This window comes from Branchiostoma floridae, chromosome 9, assembly GCF_000003815.2.
Source record: "Branchiostoma floridae strain S238N-H82 chromosome 9, Bfl_VNyyK, whole genome shotgun sequence".
NCBI classification, from domain to species: Eukaryota; Metazoa; Chordata; class Leptocardii; order Amphioxiformes; family Branchiostomatidae; genus Branchiostoma; species Branchiostoma floridae.
In genome coordinates this window covers 15,043,032-15,066,752 of record NC_049987.1, presented here as the reverse complement: position 1 = coordinate 15,066,752, position 23,721 = coordinate 15,043,032, and the positions used below count along the sequence as shown (strand labels likewise).

Sequence of the window (23,721 nt, the reverse complement as noted above, 5' to 3'; positions counted from 1 at the left end):
TAATACTTAAAAAAAAGTCGGACTTCTTGCGATTAACAAATTCAGCCGAAGTTCGTTAACTGTGTGACGTCGGTTTTTTGGACACAACAAAGAAACCATAGTCATCATAAAGGGATATGCACAACATGTTGCTACATTTTTTCAAGATTTGCAGACGTCTCTGTCTCAGTCTACTTTACTTTAGATTGCCTGAAACTTCAACACAAGACTGTGTGGTTTTGCCTGATTTTTAATGTGAATTATGTGGCTTAATGCATCTCTCTCTCTCTCTCTCTCTCTCTCTCTCTCTCTCTCTCTCTCTCTCTCTCTCTCTCTCTCTCTCTCTCTCTCTCTCTCTCTCTCTCTCTCTCTCTCTCTCTCTCTCTCCCTCTCCCTCTCCCTCCTCCCTCCCTCTCTCTCTCTCTCTCTCTCTCGCGCGCGCGCGCGTACAACCTCATCACAGTCGAAAATACAGGCAAGAACACACTGATAGTAGTATATCATTTATAGTAGTAATGGTTTTAGTAAGTATTTTGAACAGTGCGGACGGGTATGTTGTGTTACTTAGCAGTGCTTTTGCACATATACATGAATGATTCTTTCTAATTGTCTATCTACAGATGTAGAAAAAGCACACACACATTATCAGTTCACACTATCGTGATTATAAAACATACATGGTCTATGCAGCACACTTAAAATCCAAGCTGGTGACAACTTCTGTCCTGGTTCGCATTCCTTGCCGTCCCTCTCACGATATGTTGTTTTAGGGTAAACATACGACACAGAAAAATACGACGACAGTTATTGAAGTTATTTTACTATTCCTTCGCCTTTGTTAAAAGCCATAATGCTTCAGTCGCTCCACTCAGGTTCAGCTGTCTGAAGAATGTCACACGCTGTTAAGACCATTGTTTTAGGTCTTCGTTCGCATATGCGTGTCACTGAGAAGTAAAACGGCGCTAAAAACAGCATAGAGAGCGGTAGCCACCACCACGGCTTTCTTCAAAGCCTCCTGATACTCCATGGCTCGGACGATGGTGACTATCCCTCCGACTGTGGCGATCCATACGATGTATCCGACAGCCAAATAGGGGACCATAGATTCAGCATCCATTCTACGAATAAAAAAAGAAACGGATGATAAAAAAGGAGACAAATAAACAACTATAAAGGACTATATACATAATATGCTAAAACCATTACGTCAGTCGAAAAGCCGGCATGATAGACAGATTGTACAATGTATATGCAATGTCACGAAGAAGCTTTAATGTAACGTTCTAATATCTGGTCCAAAATTCTCTCTCTGCAAAAGAACTCTGTCATAGGATGTTAGGTCTTGTTTAGTCTGTTCTTCACCAAAGTCACTCTGGCATTGGTGGCAGACCATTGCTGAACACACAGACTATAATAACCACCATTATGGCGAACCTAAGGACGTGACATGTACCCTCTACCAGGCTCCACAGGTCGCTGGAAAAACAGTAAAAATTGGTCAAATAAGACAGAAAACGCGCCAGAGGAGTACAGTTTGTGCCAGGCCGGCCAACACTCACTCCTACTAGGCTTTTATTCCTAACTTGGCCAAAGTCCTCTTATTCGACCAGGCGGGAGTCTGATAAAGACTACGTGACATGGCCGACATCCAAGGTATGTAAAACTAGTCATGCCCCATGGGCAATGTCTAACATGAACAATGTCCACTCTAGGCAAATCTCTATTTTGCCACAACTTCTTACATGCACACTTTTACTTAGTGTTACGTTGACTTAGTGTTACGCACGGTCATTCTCTTGGAACGTTGTGTATTAAAAACTACCTGGTCTCCAGGGCGAGATGCGAATTAGACGATGCGGGGTCGAAGCTCAAGTTTTCGTGGCGCCGAAGAGCTGGTAAGGGTGTATGACACCCACTGCTTTCGAAAACAAACAAAGAATGAATGTTCTCAGTGCGCATGAGCAGTTGGCGTGAGGCATTATGGTACGGTAAAAGTCAAAGTCAGAAGCTAAGGCCCAATTAACCATAAACAATCCTTCGTCTCGATTGCAGATCGCGTGGATATTTGCTTTCCATTGTCTCTGGGAATTTAACCTCTCAGATTTTTTTTCCACAACCCCCTATATATACTGTAAGGTTATCATAGCTTATTCCAGAAGCGAATTGCGAGTAACATAGGAGATTCAAACAACGTAAAAATCCAAGTATCTACTCTAGTCAGAAAGCCAACTCTAGATTCTGGGTTATTGGGTTCGACTTCATTTTCGGAGACAGTAGAAGACGAAAGATACTAACAGCTCGATAATTCTGATAGACGACAACATAAAGGAAAGAAAACTAGAAAGAATTTTTCATTTACCTGTAACAGTTCCTTACTACTTTTAAGATGTGCTTCGTCACGCAATGAGATAGGTCACGCAATGGGTAGCTCTCCTGTGATACACGTACAGTATATGGTGTTATCTGCGCTTCTGTGCGAAATGTACCGTAGCTATGAAGGAGTGAAACTCTTAGTACACGTCATCGAAACTTAGAGAGTTTCCCTTTTCCGCTTCAGTGATGCACGGCTGTATACTCCAAACATGAAGTCACTCGATAAATTAGATATATTAGAATAGATTTTAATAAGGAATTACAAAAACGCATTAAGAAGTTTATTATGTATATAATGATCATCTATTCATCACAGATACGGTATAGTACCATAACAAACTAAAGGCAAAAATGGGGAAATTTTTCACCGAAACTTGTCACATGCAAGAGTCGTCTAGCGACAATATGTGGAACTACATTGCGTGGCCATTCTGTCTTAGCTGTAGGATACAGGCCGATTGTTAACAATCGCATGTATCTCATCAATTGATCGATCATATAAAACTTGAAACTTGAATTTGATCAAAACTGATCTATTATTGTTCTATTCGTGACTTCTAAAGAGAAACGATTGTCAATATCTTTTGTTAAGCCCCTGTTCCACATTCAGAATCTTTCCCAACTCCTTATCACTACCCAACCACAGTTTGCACTGTGAATATTACAGGTGAAAATATGGATAAGGTCACTAATATTAGCCAGATGTAACACAATAATTGAATTTTGCACTTTATTTATTTAGTCCTTGCCGTCTTCCACTCATACTCATACCGCATAGCTCAGTTCACCGTGCCACGAACCTTGCAGAACACAGTCGCTCTTTCCTTAAACGGAAGGCTGCCACGGGGTTTCTGGATAGTTTTAGTCATACCAACGCCAATCTGGCATGTCTGGTATTGGCTGCAGATAGAAGTATACGTAGCTATAGAGCACGAAAGTCAGCATCATGACGAAAATGTAGGCCTTGCGACGATCCATCCACCGGATCACAGTCACTACAACCGCGGCTACGAGGAAACACAGGACCAATCCCCTGCCGTAATCGATGATATCCATCCTATAATACAGCAAAAGTATGCCAATAAGAAGTAACCGATTAAAACACATAACTACACCGATATATACTATGTAAAGTGGGCTCAGTGCAGATCATTCCGTATGACGTCCGTATGAAATGCTTAACCTCTACCAGGCTCCACAGGCACTAAAAATATTGCAAAAGCAGAAATGTTTGCGGTGGATTAATGTTCGCGGTTTCCGCGGTGACCACTTCACCGCGAAGTTAAAACCACCGCGAACATTTTTCTATTATGGTATTTGACTGCAGTCTATGGTATTACCGCGAAATTAAAACCACCGCGAAACGTCCCTTTTCCTGCTACCTCGAAATTAAATCCCCGCGAACATAAATGCATTTACAGTAGTAGAAATTGGCTAAGCATACACCTTAGAACGTATCTGGAGTGCTAAATGTCTATATTTGTCCAATTTCTACTACTTTTACAGTGGCATGTGGAGCCTGGTAGAGGCTAAGACTTCCATACGGACCTCATACGGAATTGAATGCATTTACGCACGTGCGAATCCACCCGTAGAGGGTCAAAACGCCCATTTTATTGAGTTGTATGGGACCAACCTTTATTTAAGTCACATCGACGATGTAGTTGTTGTCGAACGTTGATTAATAATCTGGTCACGTCCATATACTTAACACGCCTCAGTTCCCTCACTATGACACGTGTATGTATTTGTACACTTGAATAAAGTAGGTTTTGAACAATTTTCTAGTAACTTACGTTCGAATTCCGGGCGTAAACTTAAAACAGAAGAAGCAACCAGTGAGCGACAGATAGACTTAATATCACGTTGATTACAAAAAAAAAACTGTTATAAACGTTTCTTTCAAATCTAACAGAGATGGTAGCACGTGGTTTCTCGTTTGACACAATTGAAAATTACGAGCAAAATCTTTATACGTAACGTGGCAAACCTTCCTCAGAGATCTAGAATTTGTACAGCGAAGATATGCCCACCTGTGAGACACAAATCGGACTGCAATGTTGGAAATACCAGTATTGATCCACAGCCACTGCAAGAAATGAGGCGTCAGCTTGTTGTGAGTCAAACTTAATGTCAAAGTTTGACCTATGACATGGGTGTGGCGACCAATAGATAGTGAAGCTTACTTAAGAGTGAAGCAGACAGTGTACAATGTGATTTTCGGTACACATCTCTTACATGTATGTTGTCTAGACGAGTTTTTGTATCATAGAGAGACTTGCAAGACCATCATCAGAAAGAGAGAGAACTTTAGTTCACTTGTGATAGATACAATGTTAGTTCACTTGTGATAGATACAATGTGTATGTCACTTCTATATGACAATGCCTTGTACATACACGGCATTCGACATCCGTTTCCAATACTAGTATCTAACAGTAGTAGCCAATGAAAGAACTGATACTTCATAAAAAGAACAGTAAAGGACAATCTGACTCCAGAACATTACGTTGAGAACAAATGTATAAAATGCATACTAGTAGTACCATTATGTCGTTTTTGCATGCATTATATTATGATATTATATCAGATGCAGTGCAGATTACTAGTATACCATCTTAAAACGCCACTCTTAGAGGTGTATAACAAAGAAGGTTTAGTATAGCGTGAAATAATGCAAAAAAATAAAAAATAAAACCCGAATAAAATGAAACAGTCGGCTTTTCATCATAGTGGTATAGTTCCTGCATTGCACATACATGTACTAGGTTGCTCTGTGATATTTTTTTATTTATTTTAAAATCAACAAACCGTATAGCAATGCAACAATTTATATAAGTTTCTACTCTTATTGCAAGTTAATTAGCGCACACTTGTTAATTGCACAGAATCCCCAAATCCGTTGGTGGTGTGGTCCAGCTGGATAAATTCGCTTTGTTGCAACACCCAGATAATTGTACGAAATATGAAAATGGGGTGTGTAATTAAACGGCCTCTATTGTAAAATCTTCTTTGTTGAACATCGCAGTTTAAATATAAAGGCTTTCTGAACACCATTTATATGTCTCAACATCTAAATATATGGTATTGCTGATATATCACAGGAGAGATTGGCTTGAACCCATGAGGAACCTGAATTGTTTCGAAGTAGGAGAGATTGAAATCCAGTCTGTACTTGAGTGAGATACGTGTACGTTACTAGTAGTTGTTTAAGCTCGAGTATGACTTTGCACGTGATGTTTCAGCCACGTATGGTCAGTCCTCATCTTGTTGCCATTCCAGGTCTCGGTCATACATTCTTCCAATGTAGGCATGGATTTGTTCAGGAGTATACCGCAGCTTCTGTACCGTATGTGTGATGACACGTTTCACACCCCAAAGCCAGCCGCTCTCTTGGGTCACCTGAGTATAAGTATCAGTCGCCGTAAGGATATTTTGCATGAATTCAACTTTCTGGCGTCTGTATTCCACCATCTTGTGGTGTAAATCCGCTCTCTTGTGCTGCAGGTCCAGCATCTTGGCGTTGTTGTAAATATTCCCCAGGGGAATGAGGCACAGCACAATTATGATTGCAGTAAAGTAGGGGACCTGGGTATCACTCAACATTCGGAAAACGCTTGCGAGCAAGAGCACAACAACCACAAGGAGACAGAGTACAAGGAAATCCATGTCTGGAAAGATGCCGTTGCTATACTCTTCAGCTGTAACGACAAAAGAATATAGAGGCCGTTAGACTTAGTTAGATACGACATCATGACATTCATGATAGTAATCAAAACTGCGACTTGATATAAGCCAGTACTAGTATTCTTTTTTCACTAACGTTTTAAGTAAGGTTAAATTTCTTAACACTTATCCAAATTTTTTTCAGGAAATATGGAGTGAAGGGAAAGTCAAACGAATCGCTTTGAGTTAGTCTCCTAGCAGACTTGTACGTTAGCTGGAGACAAAAGAACTGGGTTCCATTGCTAAATACATAGGCCACAATAGCCACTATTTGGCGAACCTCAAAATGTGACATAGCCGACATCCAAGGTCTGTATTAAAGCTAGTCACGCCCCCTGTACAAGTATGTCCAACATGGTTTAGTTACTTTAGGCAACTCGCTATTTGGCCACAACACATCCTGCATGTACATTTGTACCTAGCGTTACCTTGACTTTACACGATCATTCTCTTGGAACGTTGCGTATCAAAAACTACCTGGTCTCCAGGGCGAGATGCTAGGTAGATGATGCTGGTCGAAGCTCGGCAAGTACAAGTTTTCGTGGCGCCGAACAGCTGGGTGCGTGGCACTCACTGCTTTCACAAAGTAAACGAAGAATGAATGTTCTCAGTGCGCATGGGCAGTTCGCGTGAGGCATTATGGTACGGTAAAAGTCAAAGTCAAAGTCAAAGTCAAAAGCTAAGGCCGCATTAACGAATCGCTTTGAGTTAGTCTTCTAGCAGACTTGTACGTTAGCGGGAGACAAAAGAACTGGGCCATATATAGAAAAAATAAGTTGCCCTGGGAATCTCAGTCAATATTTTGTAGTCTATCCAGCTATCCGTCGGCCGGTCAGTTCACTCCTAGTCAACTCCCTCTAGACTTTTATTTCTAACTTGGCAAAATTCCCCTTCTACTATTCGGCCAGGCCGGAGCCTGAATCGTAGGACACCGGAGAGCTGGACAGAGAAGCGGAAGTAAAGCTTTCAAAACATTGTCGGTCCGGAACGTAACGTTACGTGGCAGGGGTTTACCTGTGTTTACGTGGCAGGGGTTTACCTGTGTTTACGTGGCAGGGGTTTACCTGTGTTTACGTGGCAGGGGTTTACCTGTGTTTACGTGGCAGGGGTTTACCTGTGTTTAGGTGGCAGGGGTTTACCTGTGTTTAACGTGGGCAGAGGGTTTTCCCTTGTGTTTACGTGGGGCAGAGGGTTTACCTTGTGTTTTACGTGGCAGGGGGTTTACCTGTTGTTTTACGTGGCAAGGAGTTTTACCTGTGTTTACGTGGCAGGTGTTTATCTGTGTTTACGTGGCAGGGGGTTTATCCGTAACGAGAGCAGAGGGTTCTACATTGTGTTTATTAGGGGCAGAGGGTTTTTCTTATGTTTTGCGGGGCAGGGGGTTTATCTTTTCTTATACCACGCGGGGGTTTGCCTGTGTTTACGTGGGAGGGGTTTACCTGTGTTTTCGCGGCAGGGGGTTTATCTGTGTTTACGTGGCAGGGGTTTATCTGTGTTTACGAGGCAGGGGTTTACCTGTGTATACGTGGCAGGGGTTTACCTGTATTTACATGGCAGGGGTTTCCCTGTGTTTACGTGGCAGGGGTTTACCTGTGTTTACGTGGCAGGGGTTTATGTGTGTGTACGTGGCAGGGGTTTATGTGTGTTTACGTGGCAGGGGTTTACCTGTGTTTGCGTGGCAGGGGTTTACCTGTGTTTGCGTGGCAGGGGTTTACCTGTGTTTACGTGGCAGGGGTTTCTGTGTTTACGTGGCAGGGGTTTCCCTGTGTTTACGTGGCAGGGGTTTACCTGTGTTTACGTGGCAGGGGTTTACCTGTGTTTACGTGGCAGGGGTTTCCGTGTTTACGTGGCAGGGGTTTACCTGTGTTTACGTGGCAGGGGTTTACCTGTGTTTACGTGGCAGGGGTTTCCGTGTTTACGTGGCAGGGGTTTACCTGTGTTTACGTGGCAGGGGTTTACCTGTGTTTACGTGGCAGGGGTTTACCTGTGTTTACGTGGCAGGGGTTTTCCTATTACGCTAACTTAAAACCACTGCGAACAAATCCCATTTTTACAGTGAAACCCTGTATGCAACCGCGAACAGCGAACACTTCATTTTTCTCCCTTCAACAAAATCAATTCCCCACAAAAAATACAGTTTACAGTAGTTTGCAGGTGTTTTGCTAAGTTCTATTCTTGCTGACACCAAAATACAGTGAAAACACATAAGATAGAATTTCCATCGGGAGCTTTAATGCATGTAGACATTGCACATACTATATTCTCTAACTACAGGAGTAAAGTAACTTATTTGTCTTCCCCTACCTGTCGACGTCCTGACGCCGTATGCACTATCGCTATTGGGTAGACTGAGCAGTGCTTAAAACAATAGGCATGAAACCACCCAGATACGTACAAAATATATTCTCTGAAGATATTTCGGTCGGAGAATAGTAGTGCTAGTCACACTGCTATCCCCACGACCCAAACATCTGTCAGAGAGGTAGACGTAAAAAAATCCTGGTCACCACTTTCCCCGACCGAAACCACTGTTTATAGAATAGTGTGTACACATGTAATCATAATCGTAGAATATTCAACTACACTTACCAAGATCGACTTCTTTATAAGCAAGAAGAGACGCTTCTCCGCACTCAGTCTTGTGTTTGCACCTCAATGAAATACTCGAAACTGTGCAAAGGTTTCAGAATTGCCTCGTCAGAAATAATTTACCGGAACCGAAACTCTGCATGGTCTGTTACGCCGGTGGGGATTAATCAGTAACATTCGTTGTAAAATGTTTTGCCATGCATCATTAATAATACATTTACAAGCGAGAAGAAGTTGAACCTGTACGTACTAGCATGCGTTAGATTTGGTAGATGTGGTAAGATATCACATTCTTTTATCAACAATTGTATTAAGACATTTTTAATCATCTTCACATGTATCTATCTAGCCTAAAATTAAACGTGCAACAGATTTCTTTTTTTATTCACAGGTTCGCATCATTTCTTTTATATTCCCGGTCGATCTCATCCATATAATCTAATCGGCATGGCCTAAGCTGAAACCCAAATGTTGAATATGTGGATTTTGGATAGTATAAAATGGTATCTGGAACTGTAGCTATCGATAACGTTAGACTTTCTCCATGTATTAGCAACTTGTGTCAGCGAAATATAAATAGAGTTACTTTATCAAGATTTAACCTCCTTGTCCCATGCTGGTGTTTGTTAGGTTTAGATAGATCAAGGAAAGCTCCTTGGATAGATGTTGTTGCCTGTGTGACCGTAAGGTCATTGACCCAGATGACGCAGGGTTCAGCGTCCGCAGGGTCAAAGGACAGGGGTACGTATTTTTGGCCTTCATTATGCGGGCGTAACCATATGTGGAACGTTGTGGGGGTGCGCTTAATCTTCTTATATTTTAGAGTCGGCTAAAAATTTTGTGATTAAGTCAATAGTACTACGATTCGTGCATATATTACATTTAAAGAGTATAGAGCAGGTATTTGTATGAAAGGAATCTAGGCTTTGCTTTGACATATGAATATTCCATTAAAAATTCTTTTGATCACCACTGTCAAGGTATATTGGTATCTCCCAATTGTATTTCCTGCGGTATCTAAGCCAGTAGAGTCAGAGAGTACAGAGACCAACAGTCTTGTGATATGTATTAAACGTTTTTGCGGCATTCCCTGCAGTTTAGAGCACAAAGATGAGTATTTTGCTGGAAGTGATGACGGTTTCTCGTCATTTTGGCGACCTGCCGTTGTTTCTGGCGGCTACATGTGTGTGTCTGCTGACATATCTGTATCTCCAGCGGCCTAGGAACCTACCACCTGGACCCAGGGGATGGCCGCTTCTCGGAAACATCCCCATGGTAGCCAAGGTGAGCTCAAGAAAATATTTTATATCATACGCATACGCCACTAGCATAGGGTAATACATTAGTCAAATGTGGTGAGATAAATACAGAAACAGTCTTTATGAATGTCGATGAAGGTTAGACATAAAAAATAATAGATACTTTTGTTGTCGTTGTTGTTGTTGTCTTCGTTTTACGTCTATTACTAGTATTACGCTAGACGTGGTCTCTTGGTGCTGAGTAACACATAGATACACCAAATAGCAATAACTCAAGCAACTGGCCATGATTTCGGAAGCGATCAGACGTTTCTAGTAGAATCCAGTACCTTTCGTCAATTACAATGAGCAGAAATCAAATGTTATAAGGTCTTATATCCTAAGTATAAGTTGATATGCAAAGGAAATAACGACAAATTTCAGATAGTCCAAAATTGAATTTAAAAGTAAGACAATGTCAAGACAAGGTAGATGCAAATGAGTCAATTTACACACAAATAGCTCCTGTTATTTGATTACAGCAGCTAATGTTGGACTTCTCGATTTACTCTGTTAACAGATTGAAAAGCTTTGATAGTGGATGTAAGAACGTGTAGTAAATGAGTAAACATCTTACTTCTTTGTTTTGTATATTATTCTTCTTGTACAATGTGCAATCAAGGAGGTTCTATATAGATTTATACGATATTGAAAATACCAGTGTCAGTGTGTTTTCTCTTTTTTTGGGGGGGGGGGGGGGTCATTTTTAAACCGGTAAAATGAAAGAATGCATCCTGGTGACATGATTTTATGACATACATAACTGCATAGGCGATGATCGCACAGTTATTAGCTATGCCGCTCTGGATCAAAGTCCCTTAGGTGAAGTTGGGCATAGTACAACAGTGCACTGTTGAATGACCACAATTTTTTGGCAACGCCTCAGGGGTTTAGCCGATAGTACATTGCGTCCAGATGATGATCGAGTTGAAAACTTGGGTTACGAATTGCTGGATCAGTCAAATAATCATTCTGTGTATGAGCTTATAGGCATTCCTACAAGTTGCATTATTTTTACAAATAATTTCCCATTTTGATTTCATTCCAGTCCGCCTTTCTTCCCGCCACTCTGGCGGAGCTGTCCAAACGGTATGGTGACGTCATGACCATCTGGATGGGCCGGGTTCCCGCCATCGTTCTTTCTGGGTACGAGACTATCCGGACCGCCCTGGTCAAGAGAGCTGAAGACTTCTCCAGTCGCAAAATACCACCAGTGGCAACAATGGCAGGTAGAGATAAAGGTAACTATCAAAAACGTCTCATATTGTACCCAGTTTATGTGTACTTCGTTCTATTTTTGAAAATTTTGTGACGATATGGATGTTATCATCTTGATTGCTGATTACTGAGACTCAAACATTACTAGCCTCTACCAGTCTCCGTGGATCGGTGGTCTAATTGTAGAAATTGGACAAATAGAGTCTATAGTACGCTAGGGGAGTTAGCCGGTCAGAAGAGTACGTTTCCTCACCACGAAGGTTTCGTGGTGAGAATAATGATTCTACCGATCCACGGAGCCTGGTAGAGGCTAATTCATTACTAGAATCAAAGCACTTATCCGTATGACACGTCACCTGTTTGCTGTACTTGGTCTGTTGTCTTGGAGAACGTTGATGGAAGTTAGACATCCAAGTAATAAGATATGCCAAAAAGGAGTTACCCTAACCTGGAATCCAGTCTACTACTGGCTCGGCCTAACGTTACCGCAGTTAGTTTAGGCTCTCTATGGGGCCAGTGTAGCTCTCAGCCGCCGGGGTAATCATTCACACCCGGTAGGATTTTCACGCGGTTAGACTTGGCCCACTGGGCAAAATCCTACCGGGGAAAATGCTACCGGGTGTGAATTATTACACCGGCGGCTTAGAGCTGCACTGACCCCGTAGAGAGTCTATACTAACTACGGTAGGCCGTGCCACAACTAGACTGGATTCCAGGTTAGAGTTACCCAAGCAACTGGATATGATTTTGGAAACGATCAGACGTATTATCGTCAGTGACACTGAAGAACCGTTAAAAATAGTACCTCAGAATTTATGTATTGGAAACGATATATAGTTTACAATGTTACCACAAAAGCACTGTTATTTCCAGGTGTCCTGCTGGCACCCTACGGACCACACTGGAAACACCAGCGTAAATTCGCCCTGATGACTCTCCGGGACTTCGGCTTCGGCAAGCGGAGTTTGGAGGGCAAGATCACCGAAGAAACCAACGCACTTGTACAGGAAATTCTGTCGTATAACGGACAACCATTCGATTTAAAGATCATGATGCAAAACGCTGTCAGTAACATCATTTGTTCCATTGTCTTTGGGGGCAGATTTGAATACGGCGACCCTGATTTCCTACGGCTGATTCGCCTGTTGAACTCGGTAGTTGAAGCAAAGCCCTCTGCCATAGACAGGCTTGAAATGATACACCCCGTGTTTCGGTGCCTCCGCCTCATCGGAACATCAAAGAACGGTAAGGTGATGAGAATGATTCAGACTCTACAACAGTTCTGCCGTGAACAGATAGAGAAGCACAGGCTGACCTTTGACCCAAACGACATCCGGGACTTTATCGATGCCTTTCTCCTAGAGCAGCAGCGAGCTCCGGAGGAACAAGCTCGGGAGCACTTTACTGACAAACAACTGCAAGAGGTGCGTTCAAATGAATGAATGGATGGATGGATGGATGGATTAATGAATGAGTGAGTGGATGAGTAAATGAATGAGTGAGTGAGGGATTGAATGAATGCATGAGTGCATGAATTAATAGGCGAATGGATGAATGAGTACATGAATTGATAGGCGATGGAAGGAATGAGTGAATGAATGAGCTAAGGGATGAATAGACGAATGGATGGATGAAGAAATGAACACATGAATGAATAAAGGAATTAATGAATGTGAAATCTACATGATTCATTTTGGCATTGGGAAAGTAGCACATGCAGAAGAAACTGACTAATATATAACACCCCAGGTGCTGATGGATCTATTCGTGGCCGGTACTGAGACCACGGCCACAACCACCCGCTGGGCCCTGCTGTACATGATGCTCAACCCTGACATCCAAGAAAAGGTAAGTTCTCAGCAACTTATAGTAAACGTAGATAACGCTTTTTCGGCATCCATTTGGCAGTCGATCTCAATTTTCAAAAGTAAGAACAGTAGCAGGCGGTGCAATAAATACACTTGCATTTGCCGTTTCTAAGAATGGAACCATTGGTGCTCTTTAGATATGCAAAGGAAAAGTGCAGGCAACATGGTACTCAAAACCTTCCTCACCAAACGATTTCACCAATCAGCATTGCGAGAGCTAAAGTCTCGTCATACTCACGTGACGCCAAACACCCAATAACAGCAAACATGTGTCCACAGGTTCATCAGGAGATAGACTCGGTGTTAGGGCAGAGCGCGCCGTCCTACGCACAACGGGACCTGCTGCCCTACACAACAGCGACCCTAGCGGAAGTTCAGCGAATTAACTCCATCGTGCCCCTCGTTGTTCGAGGGGCGTCTAGGGACACCACCTTTAATGGCTACAACATCCCTCAGGAAGGAAGAATTTTGGTATGAAAAAGTACAGTTTTATTTCTCATGTATCCATAGACCCGCCCAAATTCAAATTATCTTCCCATCTGTCTAGCTACATCTGCATCTACAGGTAGACCTACCCTTAGGCCCCCTTTCCAGTAGATGGCGATCGCGATGCGCTCTCACTGCGACCTAAATAGGATATGTCTTACCTTCGCTTTCACACTGGCTACATCATTCAAAACGTAAAAGTGGGCCAAAAAATACTACAAAACACGTGTTAAAAGATTTGTTTCTTTTCTATACAATTCGTTGAGTGATATGTCAAATTTTAGGTCGCAGAGAGAGCGCGGCGAGAGCGCCTTCTTAGTAGAAAAGGGATATTAAAGATGGGATGAAAGATCCTTGTCTATATCTGTCTGTGTTTGTCCTTCAGCCATTCATTCTATCACTTGTCTGTTCCAGATCAACCTGTGGTCCGTGCACATGGACCCTCAGCTGTTCCCGGAGCCGAACACCTTCCAACCAGAACGTTTCCTGGATAAGAACGGAAACTTCGTCAAACACGAGGCGCTCATCCCGTTTTCTATGGGTGAGTCAGTGTGGAAACCTTTTATCTATCTACCATTATGCTGAGCCTATCCATATGCACATTTCTCTCCGCCTGTTTATACATTTGTACAAACAGAATAACAAAAAGAAAAGTTTTATACAAATAAAATATCAAAAAGAAAAGTTTTATACAAATAAAATATCAAAAAGAAAAGTTGTTACTTGCCTCAAGGCTTGCAGTTTACTGGCCTGTTATTTTTTTTATTGGCACTGTTTTAATGATAGCCAGATTTAATCACTCTAATATAATAGTACATGATAAGCCCCAAATGAGTTAACGCCTGAAGCCTGTGCATACAAGGAAGGCAAATGGACAGGTTGCGCAAGTCCTACGTGTCAAAGTGAATACATGTACCTCATTGGGTCGGCTGTGTTGTGCATGTGTCAACTTTGCGAGTTTATTTTTGTGCCAATTTCCCCTTGCGGTCTTACTGGAGTGCAATACATTTGTGTATGAAAGCAAACCTCTACCAGAAGAGTCGGTACAAAAGTGGAGGCTCCGGCCGACTCCCCGAGCACACTAAACCATCTATTTGTGCAAATTTCCGGACTATTTACCCACGATTCCACGAGCCCAGGTAGAGGCTGATGTTGTCGCACTGCGCCCACTGCAATATTTTATTTTTGAAAGTTTCCAATATAATGCAGGCGACAAGTTGTTGCCAATTGGCACCTGTATCATGTGTATGTTCCAATATGTGAATGTCTCTTCACAGGAAAGTTTTCAGATCGGAGAGACTGACATTTATACATAGGATATAGACACTACAAATGCATGTTTACCATTATTGTTAACCTCTTTTCTCTAGGCCACCGGATATGTCTTGGTGAACAGCTGGCCAAGATGGAGCTCTTCATGCTGTTCGTCTCCCTGATGCAGCGCTTCACATTCAATCTGCCAGAGGGCGCACCTGAGCCGTCCATGTTGGGAAAGTTTGGCGGAGTTATCAATGTGCCTTTCCCGTTTGAACTGTGTGCGGTTGCACGTTGTTAACTTCAACAAATATTGATGAAATACAGGCAGGACAATGACAAGCTCTTAGATCTTTAGAGTGCAAAATTTAAATTCCCGGTAGGAAGCCTTACGGGTGTGCAGAGAATCTGTTTTAAAAATCATAACTTTCAATAGGATCATACAACTAAATTCAAAAAGGCCAACATTTGCTTGAGCGCAAAGAATAGAGGTATGCATTCCTGGGACTACTGTATACTTTCACTTGAAACTGTTTGTTAACAAATTCAAAAATCAGAAAAAATGAAGTGGAATTACAAACATGTGAAAGTGACAGTAAGTTTATACCTTAAACTACCTCTTATCTTGAACATTGTACTTAAAAGGCTCATGTTTATGAATGTCTTTTCAATGCATATATTACGCTAAGTAATTAGCCGTTTCCATAGTACTTTTCTAATATGGATAACGTTAAGAATACAGTACTAGTGCTTGAACCCTACATATAGGAAAGCATTGATGTAATGAATTCAGTTCATCTCACCTCACACAATTATGTATTTTGTACCATGTATGTAAACATTGTGTTTATAGACTTGTAGACTTATTAGATTCATAAGGACTTTAAACTATGTAAATTGTATTTTGTTATATACCTTGTCTGACACTTCCTGAAGACCTCAATGAAAAGCGGCTTGCGGGCTGACTTGAGCTCAACAAAGGCTCAAACAAACAAACAATGTACATCAATTATTAAAGCTTTAAAACTGATACATTCTAATAAAGATTTAAAACTGATACATTCTAATGAGGTTTCTCGTTGAATATGTCCTCATTGTATAGGTTACTGATCTTCTTTACCAAAGTGAATGTAGCCCAAGATTTGTAAGCCTTATCTCAGCAAAGAAGGCTATTTTTGTATTTTTTTGGGGTCTAATTTCCAAGTGAAGGCCTGATTTCCTTAATTAGCATGCATGTCTAATGTTGTTTACCTGAAGTCAATTGCAAATAGAAATTCCCGTTGTTGAACATCCTGGCATTATATAGTATATTCTGCAAATTGTTATATGCATAATTTTAATCTGGTCTAGTTTGGTTTGCAGAAGGGAAGGAATTCATCATACATAATGTACTCTGACAGACGGTGGATATCGATTAAGTAAAAGAGCTGGAATCGTGCATAACGTGAGACGATTAAGTAGAAAACTATGCAGTACAGTTGATAGCCGAGTACAATTATACAGCATTGAAGTCTGCCACAAGGTACCATGGTAAACCTTATATTAGCACAACGGAAATACATCTATACATCTATACATCTATACATGTATGTTAAGAAGTGGATGAAAATGGAGTAACAAATCTACAGAGGCATACATTATATATTCTTTGACACGTAAATCCACTAGCCTGACTAAAATCGCGCTCCTAGCGGCCGGCCCTGCAATTGCCGCCACCTAGACGGGTATCCATCGATAGATTGTGTAAATACAGGCTAATTAATACACGTCATGACCACCATCCTGTCATACGTACGGCACGGTTTCACCTTCGGCATATTTTAGCGTCCTTCTAAAAAAAAGATAACAGTCCACACACTCACATGTAACACCAGTCTGTGGCTGTTTCCATAAACAGAAGGCCGCTATCACGAGTCGTCAGCTGCAGGACAGTTCCATTCACCAAGTTCAATGTCACATGTCTGGTGATGTTTGCAGAACTACGTAGACCGCGCAAGTCGCCGCCATGTTGAAAAAATAGGCCTGGTAATCTCCCATCCGCCGGCTCATAGCGAATACAACCGAAGCTACTAAGAGGCTCACAAATAATTCGACGATGTACTCGGTGTTGTCCATTCTAATCATTACCTTCGCCGAGAAGGTTATATTTTCGGTTAAGGCCTTATGTTGTGTCCCTTTATGTAGGTCAACAGCATATAACTTGAGAAGCTGTGTATGGATTTTAATGATATTTGGTATTTGAGTAGCGGTTGCGGCCAGCAAGGTCGTGTTTGAAAATGGTTGGCGTAGCCTTTTTCTGTCGGGGCGGTAGCGGGCCATGATTATTTGGCGAAGGGATGTGTTCGTCGAACTCTACTTCTATAAATTAAAACAGGATACAAAGAAAACAATCACCACACTTAACACAAGTTCACCTTTATTCGCGGGGTAACCTTTATCCGACGGCCGACGGACGGAGGTCTCAAACTGCATTATATTGAGAAAAATGTGATTTGAAACCACCGTCCATCAACATGATATCCCTATATATCCCGTTTTAAGGTCCACCGAATATAGGTTACCCTGCGAATAAAGGTGAACTAGCGTTACTCATGTCTGCCTTTTACAAAACAAAACAACAGCGGTATTTTCTGCCAAGGTATAACCGCTCCTGTCAGTATTTGTGTACCCAAATAAACTACGTATACGTTTTCAGCAAAATTCTTGTAACTTTCTACCGTTACGTTGAAAACCAGAAGAAGCGAGGCATGAGAGACATGAACGCCATCGTCACTTAGCGTGGAAAACTGTTCTAGTCTTTCCAAATGTAACAGCAGACATGGCAGCACATGGTTTCTAGTTTGACAAAAATTATATGCGTAATAACTTTCTACGTAATGTTACAACCTTTCCTCGGATACGTGGAATTTGTACAGTGAATATATGCCCACCTGTGAGACACAAATCGGACGATAATGTTCGGAATATCAGTAATGATCCCCCACCGAATCACTTCTGCAAGAAATCAGGCGTCAGCTTGAGGTGAGTCAAACTTAATGTCAAAGTTTGACCTCTGACATGGGCGTGGTGATCAATAGACAATGACGCTTGCTTAAGAGAGAAGCAGACAGTGTAAAATGCGATTTTGGGGACACATCTCTAATGTTGTCTAAACAACGAATTTTTATCATAGACCAACGTTGACCATCATCAGAAAGAGAGAGAGAACTTTATTGCTCTTGTAATAGGTACAATGTATGATATGTCGACAACTTGTATATACATGTTAGTTGACCTGTTTCTAACATCCAACAATTAGAGCTAATAAAAGAACTAATATACTTAATGAATAACAGTATAAGACACTTTGACTACATGTATGCATATCATACAATACTCCAGAACATTACGTTGAGAGTATCATGTTGCGTCACATGTATAACTTTATGCCGTTTTCTGCATGCATGATGATATTATATCAGATGCAGTTCTGGGTTACTAGTATAACATTTTATAACGCCGTGCATAGTGCTTAAAATCAAGAACGGGTAGTCTAGCGTAACATATAATGCAAAGAAACAACAAATAACACCCGAATTAAATGAAACAGCCTTAAATGCGATGGCATGTCATAGTGGTGTAGTTCCTGTATGGCACATACCAGGGTGCTCTGCGTAATATCATGACAATCACCACGCCATATATCAATTCAACAATTCATGCAAGTTTCTACTCATATTACAAGTTAATTAGTAAACCTTGCCTATTAGAAAGTGGAACGATGTACAGCGAATTCTAGCGACGTTTGTTAAAATTTCATCCACAGTCTGTCCTAGCAATCAGAGTACACTAGAAGCCGGTTAATTGCAGAACGGAATACCGCACACTTGTTAATTGCACAGAACCCCCAAATCCCGTGGTGGTTGTTGCACCCCTTGGATAATTCCACGAAATATGCTGGCTAATGGGGTATGCATATAAAATACAACACGGTCTATTCCGTACGTATGACCCGAGGTTCCAGCCCGACCGCGGGTCCGATCGCCCGACGGCCGAACTTCAACTTTGCAGATGAAGTAAGATATCACATTCTTTTATAACCAACTGTACTAAGGACTTCTTTATCATCTTGACTTGTATCAAGCTAGCATAAACGTACAGCAAATGTCTTTCTTTGAATCATTCATTAATTATTTCTACTAGATTTCAATCATATGTTTTAAGAATTTTCCAGGTTCATTTTCGGGGTCTATTGGACCCTTTGAGCTCAACCGCTTCAGTCATTGCATATATCTACCATCTGCTTGCCTGCAATACATTTTTGCTAGGCATTGCTACATATGTATCTTGTTACATAAAAAAAGAATATGATATCAAAAATAATCAAATTACACCATGTTTAGTATTTTCTATTTGTTTGATCCTATTGAAAGTTATGATTTTTAGAATAGATTCTCTGCACATCCGGGTACAACATGTATTCAAATTTTGCACCCTATAGATCCAAGAGCTTCTTATTGTCCTGTATTTCTTCTGTTGAAGTTAACCACGTGCAACAGCACACGATTCAAATGGGAGAGGCACATTGATGAGACCGCCCAACTTTCCCACCGTGGACGGCTCAGGCGCGCCCTCTGGCAGATTGAATGTAAAATGCTGCATCAGGGAGACGAACAGCATGAAGAGCTCCATCTTGGCCAGCTGTTCACCAAGACATATCCGGTGGCCTGGAGAAAAGGGGTTAACAAGAATGGTAAACATGCATTTGTAATGTCTATATCATATGATGTCTATATCCTAAGATGCCTAAGGAGTTTTGAAAAGGTCAGTTTCTACGATCTGTTTCGAACTTACAAGAACGTTTGCTGCGCCTTTGAAATTTATGTTTGCGCCAAATTGTAAGGGACATTCACAAGCTGGAAAATACTGGTGCCAATTGGCAACAATTTGTCGCCTATATAATTGCAAATTTTCACAAATAAAATATTGCAGTGGGCAAAAGTGACTTTAAGTGTGACAGCACTAGCCTCTACCAGGCTCCGGGGATCGTTCGTCAAATACTGTAAATGCAGAAATGTTCGCGGTGGATTAATGTTCGCGTTTTTCGCGGCGGCCGCTTCACCGCGAATTTAAAACCACCGCGAACATTTTTCCATAACAGTAAGAGACTACAGTGCCTGGTGATACCGCGAAATTAAAACCACCGCGAAAAGTCCATTTTCCCGCTACCGCGAAATTAAATCCCCGCGAACTTCAATGCATTTACAGTAGTCGAAAATTTGAACCAATAGAGGGACTCACCCATAGAAAACGGGATGAGCGCCTCGTGTTTGACGAAGTTTCCATCCTGATCCAGGAAACGTTCGGGTTGGAAGGTGTTCGGCTCCGGGAACAGCTGAGGGTCCATGTGCACGGACCACAGGTTGACCTGGAACACATGCATGGGAGGCATGAAATAACTGACTACATAAATGAACAGATAAGTGATTGAATGAATGGCTGAGGGACAAACACAGACAGATGTAGACAAGGATCTTTCATCCCATCTAACCTATAGGATAGGTTTACCTGTAGATGTAGATGTAGATAGACAGGTGGATAGAGAATTAGAAAGATATTGGGTTATTGATGGACGGGTCAATCTATGGATAGAGGAAAGAATAAAAACTATACTTTTTCATACCAAAAGACTTCCTTCCTGAGGGATGTTGTAGCCATTAAAGGTGGTGTCCCTGGACGCACCTCGAACAAGGAGGGGCACGATGGAGTTAATTCGCTGGACTTCCGCTAGGGTCGCTGTTGTGTAGGGCAGCAGGTGCCGTTGTGCGTAGGACGGCGCGCTCTGTCCTAACACCGAGTCTATCTCCTGATGAACCTGTGGGCACATGTACATGTTTGCTGTTATTGGGTGCTTGATGTCACATGAGTATGACGAAATTTTAGCACTCGCAGTGTTGCTTTGGTGTAATCGTTCGGCGAAGAGGGTTTTGAATACCGTGTTAAGTGCACTTTTCCTTTGCATACCTAAGGAGCATCAATAGTTACTTTCTTATAAGGTGGACTCTCATTGCACTTGTGGCAACGGTGCGGCACTGCGCATATGCGGGGTTCGTAGATGGCTCAACGAATTTCAGAGATAAAGAACGAATTTTCTTCCGTTTTGTGTATTTTGTTGTCTTCTAAGTCATACTTTTACGTATTACGCAATATCCAAATTATAAAAAATCGCGAAAATAAGAAAACAGTGCCGCAGTGAACGAACCCCGCAGTGCCGCACCAGTGCCCCAAGTGCAATGAGAGTCCTCCTTTAGAAACACCAAATGCAAGTGCCTTTCTTGGACCGCCTACTACTGTCCTTACGTTTGAAAGTTGAGTTCTACCTCCGAATGGGAGCCCTATAATACGTTATTTACGGTTACTAAAAGTTGCCGGAAACTTGCCTTTTCCTGGATGTTTGGTTGAGCATCATGTACAGCAGGGCCCAGCGGGTGGTGGTGGCGGTGGTCTCAGTACCGGCCACGAATAGATCCATCAGCACCTGGGGTGTTATATCTTAGTCAGTTTCTTCTTCACTTTCTAAATGGCAAAATGAATCATATATATTTCACATTCATTGATCCATGCATTTGTCTGTTCATTTCTTCATCCATCCATCCATCCATCCATTCATCAATTGACTCATTCGTTCACCCATGCCCTCCATCGTCTATTAATTCAAGTAGTCATTCATTCATTCATTTGCCTGTTAGCTCATGAATTCATTCATTTCTTGTACTTTATTCCTCCATCTTGGGAGAGCATAAGAATCACTCAGTAACACACAATAGAATTTTAAATATGCAGCTTAATCAAGTTACTTATATACAACACACTTCTATAACCGATTGATAATAGCAATACATTTGATTTGTAACGATTAAAACTCTTACTCTTTTCAACCTCATGTCATGTACATCATTCTGTTTGCTGGTTTCATTCATTCATTCATCCATCCATCCTTCCATTCATTCATTCATTCATTCATTCACCTATCAGTTCATGTACTCATTGATTCATTCATCTTAACGCACCTCTTGCAGTTGTTTGTCAGTGAAGTGCTCCCAAGCTTGTTCCTCCGGTGCCCGCTGCTGCTCTAGGAGAAAGGCGTCTATAAAGTCCCGGATGTCGTTTGGGTCAAAGGTCACCCTGTGCTTCTCTATCTGTTCACGGTAGAACTGTTGTAGAGTCTGAAACATTCTCGTCATTTTATCGTTCTTTGATGTTCCGATGAAGCGGAGGCACCGAAACACGGGGTGTATCATTTCAAGCCTGTCCATGAAAGAGGGCTTTGCTTCAACTACCGAGTTCAACAGGCGAATCAGTCGTAGGAAATCAGGGTCGCCGTATTCAAATCTGCCCCCAAAGACAATGGAACAAATGATGTTACTGACAGCGTTTTGCATCATGATCTTTAAATCAAACGGTTGTCCGTTATGCGACAGAATTTCCTGTACAAGTGCGTTGCATTCTTCGGTGATCTTGCCCTCCAAACTCCGCTTGCCGAAGCCGAAGTCCCGGAGAGTCATCAGGGCGAATTTACGCTGGTGTTTCCAGTGTGATCCGTAGGGTGCCATCAGAACACCTAGAAATAAACAGTCTCTTTGTGGTATTGTTGTAAACTTTATATCGTTTCCAAGACAAAAAAGCACTATTTTTAAAGTTCTTCAGTGTCACTGACGAAAGTGGGTGTAGATTGTCACAAAATAGAATGAGGTACACATAAACTGGGTACAATATGAGACGTTAAGTTACCTTTATCTCTACCTGCCATTGCTGCCACTGGTTGTATTTTCCGACTGGAGAAGTCTTCAGCTCTCTTGACCAGGGCGGTCCGGATAGTCTCGTACCCAGAAATAACAATGGCGGGAACCCGGCCCATCCAGATGGTCATGACGTCACCGTACTGTTTGGACAGCTCCGTCAAAGTGGCGGGGAGAAAGGCTGACTGGAATGAAATCATAATAGGAAATTATGGAAGAAAGAAAACGATACAATTTGTATAAACATCTGTAAGCTCATGCACAGAATGAGTCTTATAGTCCATGGGCCAGGAAAAATAGGTACCCCCGAGGTGGCAAATTCTCCTTGTTATTTTTAAATAGTCTAACAGATATGCTTCTGCGTGACTTCTTCAACACCGATAATGATCTGTTAAACAAAGATTCATGGCATAAATATTTGTGCACAGGCTGTTATTGGTACGGCAATGGTCATGGTCATGGTCATGGGACAAAACAGTAAACATTTGCGACCTGCATACCGCTCGGTTCTGCTTTTGTATCTTGTAATGTTTACATAAACAAGCACAGTACGGACCGTGCAGGGGTGACGATAAAGAGAGGAAGGGTCGAGTACCGTGTTCATCAAGACTCTCCTAATATATATGCAAATGATACCTGCCATGGCGTGTCGGGTTTTACTACGCGATAGCAACACGTTTCGATTAGATCTACTTCTCATTCAATTCTAACAGTTTCTTCATCATACTTTGTAATATTTATGATATTGATAAAAACGGCCGTGCCACGAATATGAGTGCATGGGCCGTAACTGCCACGGACCATAGCCTGTATAGAGTGCCGTGCAGCTCACTTGTCATCTGTACACAAAGTAAAGTACAGAATCCTTCTTGTGCTGCAGTAAAGTACGACGTAATTCTGTTTGAGCATCTTATGTTCGTATCTTCAGCAGATCTATGAGGGAAGCCATCGCAATTTCAGTAATTTTCGACGGTAACTTGATTTTCGAGTGCCTCTGTTAGGGTGGCCCCAAACCTCAATAACGAAGAAAACTCTAGGGCTTTAATCATATGATATGGCTGTTCATAGTTCCACCTACATAATCACAAAGAATGGCCTGCCCAAACCTTCCGACCTCAGCATAGTTTGCCCGGTATTCACATCAAATTCTAT

At 41.8% G+C, this 23,721-nt stretch overlaps 3 protein-coding genes and 1 long non-coding RNA gene across 5 annotated transcripts in view; 1 reads left to right on the top strand and 3 right to left on the bottom strand.

The window, feature by feature from the left end:
• Window positions 1-515: 515 nt before the first annotated feature.
• Window positions 516-2,516, bottom strand: LOC118423611. 2 transcript variants are annotated; one of them, XR_004832074.1, is made up of 3 exons: window positions 2,339-2,516; window positions 1,802-1,897; window positions 516-1,097 (listed from the first exon to the last, which is right to left on the bottom strand). It is a non-coding gene; the product is annotated as an uncharacterized LOC118423611 (long non-coding RNA). The 2 variants fall into 2 exon arrangements; XR_004832075.1 differs by having other exon boundaries at window positions 1,802-1,894.
• Window positions 2,517-9,667: 7,151 nt separating this feature from the next.
• LOC118423373 (cytochrome P450 2U1-like) lies at window positions 9,668-15,634 on the top strand. The gene is made up of 7 exons (XM_035831489.1): window positions 9,668-9,951; window positions 11,014-11,206; window positions 12,057-12,607; window positions 12,933-13,031; window positions 13,331-13,522; window positions 13,952-14,078; window positions 14,908-15,634. Exons 1-7 carry the CDS (start codon window positions 9,778-9,780, stop codon window positions 15,090-15,092), a joined length of 1,521 nt encoding a protein of 506 aa, XP_035687382.1. The 5' UTR covers window positions 9,668-9,777; the 3' UTR covers window positions 15,093-15,634.
• Window positions 15,635-19,383: 3,749 nt separating this feature from the next.
• Window positions 19,384-20,621, bottom strand: LOC118422196 (cytochrome P450 2U1-like; the record flags this gene model as incomplete). The annotated part of the gene is made up of 3 exons (XM_035829711.1): window positions 19,384-19,471; window positions 20,072-20,198; window positions 20,454-20,621. Coding segments are annotated over 3 exons (375 nt in total), but the record flags the coding sequence as incomplete, so codon positions are not given.
• Window positions 20,486-23,721, bottom strand: part of LOC118422410 (cytochrome P450 2J6-like) — a 3,697-nt gene continuing 461 nt past the window's right edge. Inside the window, exons 2-5 of the mRNA XM_035829947.1 lie at window positions 22,562-22,754; window positions 21,841-22,391; window positions 21,211-21,308; window positions 20,486-20,645 (exon numbers count right to left, since the gene is read on the bottom strand). Coding sequence (XP_035685840.1) covers window positions 20,630-20,645; window positions 21,211-21,308; window positions 21,841-22,391; window positions 22,562-22,754 — 858 coding nt within the window. The 3' untranslated portion in view covers window positions 20,486-20,629. The remainder of the gene's footprint in view (window positions 20,646-21,210; window positions 21,309-21,840; window positions 22,392-22,561; window positions 22,755-23,721) is intronic.

Excerpts from the sequence above, each read along its gene's own strand:
- LOC118423373 (XM_035831489.1), top strand. The coding sequence starts at position 9,778 with ATGAGTATTTTGCTGGAAGTGATGACGGTTTCTCGTCATTTTGGCGAC. Across the intron at positions 11,207-12,056 it reads AATGGCAGGTAGAGATAAAG|GTGTCCTGCTGGCACCCTAC; the intron begins GTAACTATCAAA and ends TGTTATTTCCAG. Across the intron at positions 13,523-13,951 it reads CTCAGGAAGGAAGAATTTTG|ATCAACCTGTGGTCCGTGCA; the intron begins GTATGAAAAAGT and ends TGTCTGTTCCAG.